The sequence below is a fragment of the Heterodontus francisci genome, chromosome 5 (genome assembly GCF_036365525.1).
Source record: "Heterodontus francisci isolate sHetFra1 chromosome 5, sHetFra1.hap1, whole genome shotgun sequence".
Taxonomy (NCBI): Eukaryota; Metazoa; Chordata; class Chondrichthyes; order Heterodontiformes; family Heterodontidae; genus Heterodontus; species Heterodontus francisci.
The window spans coordinates 155,025,839-155,039,566 of NC_090375.1; the positions used below are offsets into that span (position 1 = coordinate 155,025,839).

At 45.4% G+C, this 13,728-nt stretch overlaps 1 protein-coding gene across 1 annotated transcript in view; it reads right to left on the reverse strand.

Annotated features, from left to right (window-relative positions):
• LOC137370286 (serine/threonine-protein kinase DCLK3-like) overlaps window positions 1-13,728 on the reverse strand; it is an 85,339-nt gene that overhangs the window by 13,319 nt on the left and 58,292 nt on the right. The window contains exons 2-3 of the mRNA XM_068032664.1: window positions 10,547-12,366; window positions 2,833-2,965 (exon numbers count right to left, since the gene is read on the reverse strand). Of these exons, the coding sequence (XP_067888765.1) occupies window positions 2,833-2,965; window positions 10,547-12,366 (1,953 nt within the window). The remainder of the gene's footprint in view (window positions 1-2,832; window positions 2,966-10,546; window positions 12,367-13,728) is intronic.

Consider the following 13,728-nt stretch of genomic DNA (forward strand, 5'->3'; position numbering starts at 1 on the left):
TATTAGGAATTTGGGTGGTGAGCTGAGAGCCCATGATTCACAGTTCACATCATTTTTTGATCTAAGCACTGGAATTCCTTCCCTAAACCCCTCTTTCCTCTTTTAAGATCCTCCTTAAAACCTACCTCTTTGGTCATCTGCCCAAATATCTTATGTGGCTTTGTGTCAAATTTTGTTTGATAAGCCTCCTTTGAAGTGCCTTGGGATGTTTTACTACATTAAAGGCACTACATAAATAAATGCTGTTGTTGTTAATTGGGTACATGTTGTATCCGATACGAGGCCCTGCACCAGGAGCCCTAAATCGTAAAATCTGCATCTGCATTTCTAAAACCATGGGTGGATTTTAAGTCACAGCAGGTTTTTGGTGGGACAGTACACTGGCAAATTAATTTCCTCCCACAGCAGAGTGAAGCCAAGGCAATTTTAACTGCCAAGCCTCATTAATATGGCACTAGCTCCAGGCAGGAAGCAGCTACCGGCCTGCAGAATGGCCGTTGGCGATCCAGCAGCACTAAGGTTACTGTAGAGACATCTTGCGGTACGAGAGGAAAGGAGAAAAGTCTTTGTTTCAGGAGGCCTAAAACTTGCTTGGGGGGCTGAGAGGAGCAATCCTGCTCCTTCTGGCCCCATAAGGGAAAGCAAAGGAACTTAACTTGAATAGCTTCTTTGTTTTTATTTATTCATTCATGGGATGTTGGTATCACTGGCAATACAACATTTATTGCCCAGCCCTCTTTGCCTTTGAGAAGGTGGTAGTGGGCCACATTTTATAACTGCTGCAGTCCTTGTGGTATGAGTACATCCACAGTGCTGTTAAGGAGGGAGTTCCAGGATTTTGATCCAGTGACAGTGAAAGAATGGCAATATATTTCCAAGTCAGGATGGTGTGTGACATGGAGGGGAACTTGCAGGTGGTGGTGTTCCCATGCTCCTGTTTCCCTTGTCCTTCTAGGTAGCAGAGATCGTGGCTTTGGAAAGTGCTGTCGAAGGAGCCTTGGTGAGTTGCTGCAGTGCATCTTCTATATGGTACACACTGCTGCCATTGTGCGTCGGTGGTGAAGGGAGTGAATGTTGAAGGTGGTGGATGGTGTGCCAATCAAGCAGGCTGCTTTGTCCTGGATGGTGTTGAGCTTCTTGAGTGTTGTTGGAGCTGCACCCATCCAGGCAAGTGGAGAGTATTCCATCACACTCCTGACTTGTGCCTTGTAGATGGTGGACAGGCACTGGGGAGACAGGAGATGAGTTACTCGCTGCAGAATTCCCAGCCTCTGACCTGCTCTTGCAGCCACAGTATTTATGTCACTGGTCCAGTTAAGTTTCTGGTCAATAGTAACCCCTAGGATGTTGATGTTGGGTGATTCAGTGATGGTACTGCTGTTGAAATTCAAAGGGAGATGGTTAGATTCTCTTTAGTTTGAGACGGTCATGGCTTGGCACTTATCAGCCCAAGCCTGAATGTTGTCCAGGTCTTGCTGTGTGAGCACAGACTGCTTCATTACCTGAGGGTTACAAATGGGACTGAACACTGTGCAATCATCAGCAGACATCCCTACTTCTGACCTTAGGATGGAGGAAAGGTCATTGATAAAGCAGCTGAAGGTGGGTGGGCCTAAGGCACTGGCCTGAGGAACTCCTGCAGCCATGTCCTGGGTTGAGATTTTTGGCCTTCAACAACCATAACCAACCATAGAACTCCAGCCAGTGGAGAGCTTTCCCCCGATTCCCACTGACTTCAAGTTTACTCGGGCTCCTTGATACCACATGGTCAAATGCTGCCTTGATGTCAAAGGCTGTCACTTTCACCTCACTTCTGGAATTCACCTCTTTTATCCATGTTTGGACCAAGGCTGTAATGAGGTCTAGAGCTGAGTATTCCTCTTCTGACAAGCCTGCATCTAGCAGGGAAGCTGCAGCGGCTCTCCACTGCAGTCAGTGCCCAATTATATCATTGGGCCGCAATGTGCACAGTAAAAGAAAGACCCCACTGGCTTTGGGTGTGCAGCTTAGCTGCCTTTCTAGATTTGTTAGTAAAAATTGGAAACAGTGTAATCTGGGCAGGACAATGGTGGGTAAGTCACCTATTGGATTATAACTGCTTCTGTGCTTGGTATCCAAGGGTCGGGTAGGGTTAAAATCTACTCCCGTATATTAAAACCAAATGAAATTCCTCAAAGCAGAAAAGTCAGTGGGAGGAGGAGCTACTACTTTATATTTAAACAAGTTGATAGAAAACCACATGGTCCATGAATTGATCAACTGTAGCACCATGCTCCCATTCCCTCAAAGCCTTACACCTGGGGCAGGTGGATGTCTACATGGTGACATTTACCACAATGGTTCCTGCAGTGCTGGGGTGGATGACTGCTAAGCAATGAATAATTACACAAAATTCTCCCCCAAAATCATTCAATAGGAAATACAGAATCTGCATTCAGCTCTATTACATGAGCCTTTGCTCATTCCATACCTTATGTGTTTATTGGAAGGTACCATACACATGCAAAGCCCAATATATTTAAGTGGCTCATGATGTTACTCCATTATCTACAATAAGGGATGGAAGCCATCTAGTGTACAATAGAGATTGGTGGATGGTGGAGAGCAATACACGAGACACAGGAATGAAGATAAGTACAAAGCAAACAACTGCAGAAGCATTACCAAGGTGCAGTAGAAATAACAAAATAAGCTGCAAAACAAGTAAATGTCTTGCAAAGCTTCTGGGCGACGACAGGGATAAGGATTAACAGGATTGCCCAGTGCACCTAACAAGTTTACAATATTATTATTCCTGACATAAGGATACATTTTACTTGTAGTCTTTAATACCTGTTTCAGAGAGGATTTCGGGAGCCACATATGTCGGTGTTCCACATACAGTAAATATGGGCTGGGTCACTTTCAGAGCGAGGCCAAAGTCAGCTAGTTTTAATACTGTGCTTCCATCGGCTTTGTGCTGAACCTACAGATGGAAAACAAACCCCACAAAACCATTAAAGTGACACAGTCCTTGGCCACAGACAATTATAGTAAATGTTGTGCTGTTCAATGTAAAGGCTGTTGGTGTTGGGGAGTGGAACACTTCCCATTTCAGGCAGCATCAAGCACGAAGAGATCAGGGAGTATACCTGGATGCAGTGTAAAACTCCCTCCACATTATGCTAACATGCCACAGTTCCGATTGTACTAGTATGATTTTTCCTTTTCCTACATCAGCCATCCTGTGGCCTCTATAAGAGAGATTACCGTGCAAAAATCAGAAGCACTGTTAGGTTGTGTGGCCATTCACATTAGGAACTGAGCTGAGACTATCCAATCTCATTTCATGTAGACCCTTTAAAGTTACTAAAAAGAGACTTTCATCCCATCAGTCTAAACTGGATGTGAACTTCGACTCAGAAGTGAAAGTTCCATTGCACTACCTAGTCTCCCAACATTTCTTGTTTAGAAACAGCTACAACGTAACAAGTATAATCTTATGAGTTTAAATTTTACAAACTAGCAAAGCTTAGCACAATGGGAACACAAACCAGGAATCGAGACATGCTGACTACTGCCATCGAACTCATAGAATCATAGAATGATACAGCATAGAAGAAGTCCATTTGGCCCATCATGACTTTAGTAGAGCTATTCAATTAATCCAACTCCTGGTATGCGATGCTGCATTGGGAATTGCAAAATCTACCCCATAAGAGCCAGGGACAAACCAGCTCACAGCAGCTGAACAAGTAACTACTACTAAATAAAGAATGTTCCCAAATCCAGATCCCAGAAGCCCTCCAGGAGTAATGTGTGGAGGGAAATACAGGTGCCGCAGCAATGGAATAACCATTTTAAATCAGCTCTGGAGGGTTTAGACTTTTAAAAAAACGTCAAATACAGTGAGGGCATTAACTGAAATATGGGAAGAGATGCTTTTAGCCAGCATATATGTACCAATTCCAGTCAACACACTATTACTCTAATGGCTTCCATCTCCATTTGCAAACATTCATATGGTGGCAGAGGGACTTTATGGAAATGACCTGCAGGAAATGTGACCAAGACCACAGAAATGAAGAGGAGGCAGGTCCAGTACATGATGACCAATGAACAAGCAGGTTAGCCATCCATTTCCCTCTCTTATCAGATAGATATGCCGAAACATCCTATATAAGAAGTTTTGTGATATAACTGCAAGCAATCATGTTGTGATCCAGGTAATTGCTGTGATCCTGGAGAATCTAAAGCTGAAATGGCAGGGATAATGCTGCTCCTTTATCTCCCTGACCCAAGCACATGGGGTGATCCATCTTCATTGTCTCAAATGATGTTGACTATACCCCTATCCCCCACCCCTGGTTTTCTATTTTGAATTTCCACCAGCTCCTCCAGGACCTCCCCAATCCTGACCCAATTTCCTGGGTCTACACGAAAGATATGTTCCTGGCAACATGCCCATCACAAGTCTGAGCCCAGTGGGAATTGTGCTGCAACACCAGCAGAGGTGGTTTGGGGTCTTAAAAGGATGAAAAAATGGCCAGCATGGCATTAGATATGAAACATCAGCTGAAATGTTCAGAGACAGAAGGCTTCCTAAGTCTATTGGGGGGGGGGGGGGGAGGACAGATTTAGCACCCTTATTGTAGCTTCCTCAGGTCTGCCATCAATTTCCACATGGAAACCATTGATAAGTTGTGAACAGGTGGTAAATCCATTGGAGAGTAAGGCCAACTCCCCCTACTTGCATGAGGCAGGTGGCTTAACAGCAGCCAGCGATGATCTTGGCATTAGACCTCCCCACCCAAATTTTCCCTCATTCAACTCTGCGATTTCACCCAGTTTCAATAAGGAGTGTAGACTAGAATTCCCCCATGATGCCACTGCTGGGTGACTGGAGCAGAACCTGTTGGCAGGGTCCTGAATATAGATAACTGATCTCCTGGTATGCTGCTCTATGGACCTCACAGGAATTCTAAAAGGAACGTTGACAAATCTCCTGCCCAAGCACATAAACAGTACTGTAAAGGTACAATCTGGCTTTTAGAAACATGAATCATGTATCCTTGAGGATTTTCTATTTGATAGCCCTCTTTAATTTAAGAGGGCTTTTTACAAAAAGAGCTTTTTACAAACAATCAGCCTGGTCTGCAGGTTCATGAGAAGACCCAAAATATGCAGACAAGAATAAAAGGTTAATCATGATTAGCTGGGATCCTTTTTATTTCACCTCCTGGAGAACAGGGTCTTTCAGTATCATTTTAACATTTGGCGATGTTGTAAATTGGAGCATATTGGATTGGTCGCTCAATGATAGATGTTCCTTTCTAATTAATTTTACACCATCGTTAAAAGTTAAAATTACTCTACCCTGCCTCCTCTTCATTTCTGTGGTCTTGGTCACATTTTGTCAAAGAAGCCTTCAGAATTCCAGCAATGGTTGGAAGTCAATGACCGCTCTCAAGTACTACCATCATTGTAAATAATTAAAAACTAAACTGCAGGAAAAATCATCATATTCTAATCTAGTGTCTGGAAGAAGCACAACAGTAGTCCATAAGTGAAAAAGGTACACTTTCACCATCTACCGAGTCCAAAGAATAGGGAAACTAGGGTATGATCTAAAGTCCCTTTTACTTGTGATAATCTCTATTGAAGTAAGGTTTTAAAAATTAATAAAGAACTTCAAATGTATTGAACAAAACTGTTCACTCATCCACTGATAAACATTGTACATAACAGAACCAAAGATTCACTCAGGCCATAAGGACAACTTTTAGAAATCACTTATGAATTCATTGCTCATAGGTTTGCAATGGTTTCTTCATTTCTGAAATAAAAAGCAAATTCCACTGGTCCCCATTCTATCACTCCCATTAAGGATCTTAATGTTCATCATGCATTTCAGCCGACGGAAATCTATTCAGAGGGCAAATTAGATCTGTTTTATCTGAAATTTGCCGCTATGTTGTGAAGACTCGTAATTTTGTTTGTGGTTTGTTACAGGCTCAGATGAGTGCCATGTAAACTATGCCCAGCCATCTGCTGTTTGTGATAAATCTCCAAGCTAGCTACAACAAAGAAATAAACAGGAGGGGAAGGTTGGAGCTGGATAATGTGAAGGATAAATTACATTTCAAGAGTAAGGAGGAGCATACTGAGATTTTTGCTTCACAATTATGTTCCAAATATCAATGGATATTATTACAACAATGCTCAAAATAAAATGTGGACAAAGGCATAATTTTTTTCGCAACTCAAGCTTGCACATCTAGGGCGGAATTTTATCAGCCCGTCATGGGTCCCAGCAATGGCACTTGATGAGGGTGGCGTCATTGCACATCATGGCCGTAATTTTACGCCACCCCAGCAGGTCGGATGGTGGTGTGGGGGCGGCGTAAAATTGAGCGGCAGGCTCCGGGAGGCCTTACCACCCCAATTCCACCTCCGACCAAGTTTACGGAGGTCCGGCGGGGGGGGGGGGGTGGTGAGAAGCGGCCCGCCCGCCCGAGGCCAATCAAGACCCTTAAGTGGCCACTGCAAGCACCCGTTGCAAGCGGGTGTGCCGGGGACGTGAAAGGCCCGATTGAGGGCCGACCCCGGTCCCAACCCAACACCGGGATCCAAGACGCCCCCCCTACCCCCAAATGACCACCCTAGCCTCACCAGGGCCCGACCGATTCCCCTGGTGAGGCAACCCAAATTTACCTTCAGTCCCGGCTCCTTGGTGTCCTCCTCGGTCGGCTGGGCTGCAGTCCTTCAATGGCCACCGCTCCCAGTGGCGCTGCTGAGACTAAGAGCTGCCGGCCCGCTGATTGGCCAGCAGCTCACTGAGGCGGGACCTCCTCCCTCAAATGGGTGGAAGTCCCGCCTCAGGACAATTAAAGCCTGGGGATCCGTAAAATACGGGACGGACCCCCAGGCTGGGCGGAAGCGGGTTCAGCATCGACATTTACGTCAGAGTCCGGCTCCCGTCCGCCCACTGTAAAATTCCGTCCCACGTGTGTGGCTGCCTTACCATGATCACATGCTGGCTGGCGCATTTGAATGCAAGAGGCGTGGGGCCCATCCCATTGGAGAATCAGGGCAGGCAACAAGACACCGATGGCATCATCAACTGAGACAAACGCAGGTGCTGGTGCCATATTTGAAGCGCTGCCAGCCCTGCTTGGACTGCTGCTTCACCTAGTGAATTTGCTGCTGCTTTGCCTTTGTGCTGCTGACCAGCCCCCCACCAGCTGGGGTCCCTGTGCTGCTGACCCCCCTGGCTGGAGTCCCAGTGCTGCTGTGCTGCTGACCCACCCCCCATTTGCCTGGAGAACATGTGCTGCTGAACCCACACTGGCAGGAGTCCCTGTGCTGCTTTGCCGCTGACCCCACCTCCCATTTGCCTGGAGTTCCTGTGCTGCTGCCTTCGACTGGCTGGAGACCCTGTGCTGTTGTGATGCTGACCAAAGCCGCATAAGGCCAGGAGCTGACCAGGAGCCAAGAGGGACCATGTCAGGTGGATGACACCAGGTGGCTCCACAGTTCAGCGATGCCTCCCTGCGGATTCCCTTCCAGGCTGTAAGAGAAAGGCAGAAATTCCTCTTCCATGAGGTGGGAGGAAGAAACCCTCCCGCCTGACAAAGCAATCCTGGACGGAGATCGCAGAGGAGGTCAGCAGTCATGGGGTCACCTCCCAAAACTGGATCCAATGCCACAAGAGAGTCAGTGACCTCCTTTGCTCTGCCAAGGTGGGTCCTCCAAACCCATCTCATCTTTGGGGTTTGCATGTGGTCATGTGGGAGGGAGCGCGACATGGTCAGGGAGTGGCTGCAAAGTCGGTGGCAGGGGGCTGTGGCAACAACAGATCATGTCATCTCCAAGACAGACAGCCTTCTGTCCTAGCTTGCCTCCTGCACGTCCCTTGAGAGCAGATGTGAGGAGGAGGCAATCGGGAGCCCCCATCCTGGGCCAAAGGTCTTCTACCAGAACAAGAGTCCTCCTGGTCTCTTTGGGAAGGCTGACAGTATTTTGCTAATTCTCCTCAGCAGAAAACTGCTTACAACACTAGGGAAAGGGTGAAGACTGGAGGTGGGATCCCAGACATCTGAGAACTGACCCCGGCAGAGGAGCAGGTCCTGGAACTAGCGGGCTCCCAGGGAGGCTATTCTGTAGCAGATGGAGAGACTGCAGAGTTCAGCCAAGACAGTGAGGAGGCATTGTGTTCATGTGCCCCCCCCCACTGCCCTTCCAGAGAACCACACCACACATGGTTGATATAGGCAGGTCGATGCAGCAGAACCCCAAAATGTTTGTGTTTTCTCATGCAGGTTGTAGTCCCTCAGAGAGAAGATCGTCTGCTGGCGCCTCTGGAATCCTGTTGTCCTCTGAGGAAGAATCCTCAGAGGCTGTACCATCATGCACCCACTACCAGTGCAGAAACTCCATCATTGGTGGGTATGTGCTTGGACACAGATGCAGGTTGACAAGCGGGTGAGAGCACCACACATGTCCGAGCAGCTGACAGAGGCAGTGACAGATGAGGCCACTGACAGTCAGAGGACTGTGAGAGGCCTGGCCCATGCTGAGCCGCAGGCTGATGTCAAACCTCTGGTGTTGGCAGCACAGAACATGTTGGAGTTGCAGAGAGAGATAAGGGAACATCTGGCAGAGCTGTCAGAGGCTATGTGTAGTCATGCATGGACAATGGAGGAATCCAGCCATGAGTGCTGCTATCTCTCAGGCGTGTGAACGCGGAGATGTTGGCGACCATCCTGGAGAGACAGATCCCAGAGATGCACGCAGACCTGCATATCCTCACCTTGGCCATGAGTTCAATGAAGCAGTGGTAAAGTGAAAGGGCGATGAAGCACCTGGTGTCTTCTCCAGTTTCTCGTCCTTCTATGGTCAGTAGGGAGATTTAAGTAGCCTTGAAAGGGAGAGGCTGACCTCCACATCTGGGGGCTCCCCTCAGGGCGCTCCGAGTGTGGACACCGGCTCCTCAGCCTCTCTGCCAGTGAGCCCAGCTCCAGCAGCTGCAATGACTGTGGAGGCTCCTGCAGGTGAGCGGGAACCCGATACAAATACATGCTAAATACCTCTTCAGTAATTGTAATTGCAGTCCCGCCCCCATTGCTGCAGCAATGCCACCTTGGACCTTTCCTGTCGCTGACAAAATCTCGAGCCAACATCATGACATCGAGTTTCTGGGCGAGCGTGACCACCCCCCAATATTTCAGCCCACCACACCTCCAATCCCACTCCTGCTGGCTGGATAAAATTCAGCCCATATAGTGACTTTAATGGAGTGTCATGAAAACCCCACCTGCCAAGAATGAGGCATATTAATTTCATTATATGAAACATTAATTTTAAACTGTTCCTGGACTGAAAAGATGACTTGTTTAAAAAGATCCCAGCAGTGCTGGAAACATTTGCATACTAAGTGACAGTTGCCTGGAGAAGACAATGGAATTACTCCCTGATCCAATTAACCCAAATGGATTTTGATTACCAAACAATGAATGTATAAAAAGCCAGCATTCCATCCACCTCTCCCCCCCCCGCAACCCCGCCAACTGAGGGTGTCTGCTAAGATGGAGAATCCACAAGAACGCAGGAGAGTTTGTTTACCAAAAAGCTGTTCACATGACTAACCTGATGGCCCAGGTTTGGTTTTGAATTGTGTTCACCGACCAGTTTGGGTCAGACTGCAATTTGAAGACAACAGAGAAGGAAGGTCTCTCTCTCTCTCTCCTTCTCACACAAAGACAGGGATCCATGGAAGAAAATTAAGCCTCAAGACAGAAAACCATCGAAACAAGTTTGAAAGTGTGTACTGGGCCCCAACGAGACGACAAGATTGAACTGCAATCGAGGACTTTACATCAAACTCAAAAGACAGTAAATGAACTCCAGCTATTGCTTCAAACCTTTCCCCTTGATTCTTTCTCCTTTTCTGTCTCTATCTGCGTGTGTGTTTATCGCATATGCATGCTAGCATGGTCTCGTCGCGTATTCGTAGTAGTTTGAACTGAATTAGAATTTTAAGGTTAATAAACTTACACCTTTCTTGTTTAAATCTAAGAAAACCTGTCTGGTTGATTTCTTTGCCACTACAATTGGAGAGCAGTAAAACAAGGATTCACTGAGGGGAAGCTAAAACACAGTGTTTTTAAAAATTAAACCCTGTTATGGTCAAATCAGGAAAAGACTGAGAGGGAAGCTCTAGACCCCTTTCTCAACTGGTCATAACAGTAGTAAAACATCCCAAGGCGTTCTCAGACAAAATTTGACACTGAGCCACATAAGATATTAGGACAGGTAACCAAATGCTTGGTTAAAGTGCAAAGTTTTAAACAGCATCTTAAAGAGAAGAGAGAAATGGAGAGGTTTGAAGTGGGAATTCAAGAGTTGAAGACCTAAACCATTTAAGGCACAGCCACCAATGTTGGAGTGAAGGAAAGTGAGGATCTAGCACTGTGGAATTCATTCATCATGAAGATTAAATAAATTAGGAAGAATGCAACATTAAGAATAAGTGTATTCTCCAATGTAAACTCTTAACTTTACTTACAAGAAGATTTTCTGGTTTTAAATCTCTGTGTACAATGTTCTTGCTGTGGATGTATGCTAATGCATCGCAAAGGTTGTTCATCATAAGGGCAGCATTGTTTTCTGTAAATTTCACACTATCTGTAATTGCATCAAATAGGTCTCCTCCATCAATGTACTCCATAATAAGATATATCTCCCCCTCAGTCTCAAACTCCTCAATGAACCTCACAATATTAGGATGAGAAAGGCTCCTTACAATTGCAATTTCATTTTCAATCATAATCGCTTTTCCTTTTACCTTCGATTTATCAATGATTTTCACTGCATACTCATATTTTGTATTCTTAAGCCGACATTCTTTTACTAAAGCAAAGTTACCATCACCAATAGTTCTGCCAATTTCATAATACCGCTCAATTTCTCTGTGAGGTTTTGGTTGTTGTGGCCTTGAAACAAGTACATCTGCTTCTCTAGTGTAAATGCTATTGGCTTTTTTGATGAAAAGTTGTTCCATTCTAATAGTTTTCACAGGTTGCTTTTGAGTTTCTTTTACTTCTTTATCACCCCATATTTGTTCTTCCTCATTCCTTGATGTTTCATGACTACAACAGCATTTTCGTGTATCCTCTTGCTTTGTATTTTTACAGACTTCAACTCTTGTAATAGGCAGTTTATCTTCAGTATCCCATTGGTGTTCCTTCATTTGTCCTTGTCGCCTTTCAGGTTTCACTTTCTCCAAAATGTCTATTCCTTCTTCCTTTTTAATTTTCTTCTGATCCCTCCTTATATACTTCACTGGCTGCTCTCCTTCAGTATCATATTTGTCTTCTTTCCATCTATTTCTGTTTCTTGCTTCCTCGCTCCTTTCTATTTCTTTAACTTCATAAGACATTGTTTGTTCACTGGTGACTTCTACTCTATCTTCTTCCCATTTAGGTCCTCCTATCTGCAACATCTTTATTTCTTTTGTTCTTTTACATTTTCTTTCACATGTTCCTGCATCCTCCTCAATTTCTCTGTTCTTCTCTTTTTGTTTATGCTTCTTCTTTTTGTTGAGTTGGCACTTCTCCATTTCTTCTTTGTCCCTATCAAAGCTTTTATCCTTCTTCTGCTGCCTCGCTTTCTCATCTGGCTCCCTGCGCTCTCTTTCCCACCTCTCCTGTTCCCATTTCCGAGCCCGCTCTCTTTCCTGTTGTCCCACTCTGGCTCTGACTTCTTCCATCTTTTTGGCAATTTTTCTTTCAGATGGGACAGCCTCAGTACGCTCAAACTCAGCAGCTGCCTTTAATCCCATCTCATTGTATCTGTGGTGAGGTTTCTCAGAATGACACCAGTGCCGCTGGATCAAGCTTTGGGCATATGGATTGTTGGGGTAGAGTTCTCTTAAGACTTTCTGTATATCATTTATAGTTAGCTGCTCTCTCCCAGCAGCAATAAACACCTCATCTCCTCTGTAAAAGTCCGAAACACTTCTCACCTCTTTCCCTTTCAAAGTGTAGAGTTTTTTCACACATTCACTTCTACCACGTAGGTGTCCCAAAGCTTCTGCAATATCACCAACAAGTTGCTCAAATGTCTGTGTGCAGCGTCTGTTCAAGAGAATGGTCACCTTCTTATGTGATTGCCCGCCAGCTTTTATTACCGTCATTATCCTGGGCCTTGCAGGTCTGGTCTCAGAATGGACAGCATTACAGCAACTCCCTTTGTGAGTGAGTGTATTGCAACTGGTTGCAACAGACAATGACTGTCCAAAAGTACTTCTTCCTATGGGTGGATAGGTGGCCCGCAGATTATTTTCCTGGGGCTCGCTGCTTAAGTTATTAAACAAGGCTTGTTTCTCTGGAAAAGAAAAGATTTAAGCAATTTAGTCTGTGAAATATTATATCAGCTGTTCTCAAAAATTAAAATCAGAAAAGCTCTGCAGACTAACACTTCCTAGCACAATTACATAATATTTAAGTGAACTAAAGGGAACTGAATAGATACCTAAAATATTTCTTTGTACGGTGGGGTGGGAGATTAAACACATTAGCTGGTTAGAGTTTTAGTTCATCTATTCGTCATCAAATGTAAATAATACATAAACCCTTGAGAGTCTGGAGCTTCTAATCAGCATGTCGTGTTGCCCATCACTTGCTAAATTTAGCAAACAGTTCGGAATCTTAAGCTAGGATTCAGCCTCTTGATCCCATCAGAAGAAATTTTTCAACAATGCAGAAGCTTTTCGTGACTGATTTTTATTTGTAGGATAGATCAGTGGGCATTGACGCCTCACCACAAGGCCTTTGATATCTGTGGGAGGCCCGATCAATTTTCACAACTGGGCTTCATCTAAAGACCAGAGACAAGATGACAGCATTAATTATGTCTTTAGAGTGGCGCAGTGATTAGCACCACAGCCTCACAGCTCCAGTGACCCAGTTTCAGTTCTGGCTACAGCCTGTGAGAAGTTTGCGAGTTCTTCCTGTGACCACGTGGGTTTCTGCCGGGTGTTCCGGTTTCCTCCCACAGCCAAAGACTTGCAGGTTGATAAGTAAATTGGCCATTGTAAATTGCCCTTAGTGTAGGTAGGTGGTAGAAGAATTGAGGGAAGGTGGGGATGTGGTAGGGAATATGGGATTAATGTAGGATTAGTATAAATGGGTGGTTGATGGTCAGCACAGACACGGTGGGCCGAAGGGTCTGTTTCAGTGCTGTATCTCTCTATGACTCTATAGGCAGCTCACTGCTTGAGGGGGAGAGTAATTGTGCGGGCCTGCTGCTTCTTAAAACCAGCCTGCAGATCTTAAAGGGGAAGGAGTGTTTTCAGCCACTAGATTCCAATTATCAAATACTGCCATGCAAATTCTCATGGAGAAAGTGAGGACTAGGAAGGAAGTCCTGTTTCCTTTTGATGGACAATGGGTGAGTTAGCCAGCATTATTGCAGAGAGGAGGCTGGACAGGTCAATGCCAACAGGACAGTTTCTAGAACCTGGCGGCAACGCAGGAAGAAGCTTCATAATCTTACCAGGATTGTTGCGATGAGATAAAAACAAGAAATGCTGGAAATACTCAGCAGGTCTGGCAGCATCTGTGGAGAGAGAAGCAGAGTTAACGTTTCAGGTCAGTGACCCTTCTTCAGAACTGGCAAATATTAGGAATGTTAAAGGTTATAAGCAAGTAAAACGGGGGTGGGGCAAGAGATAACAAAGGAGAAAGT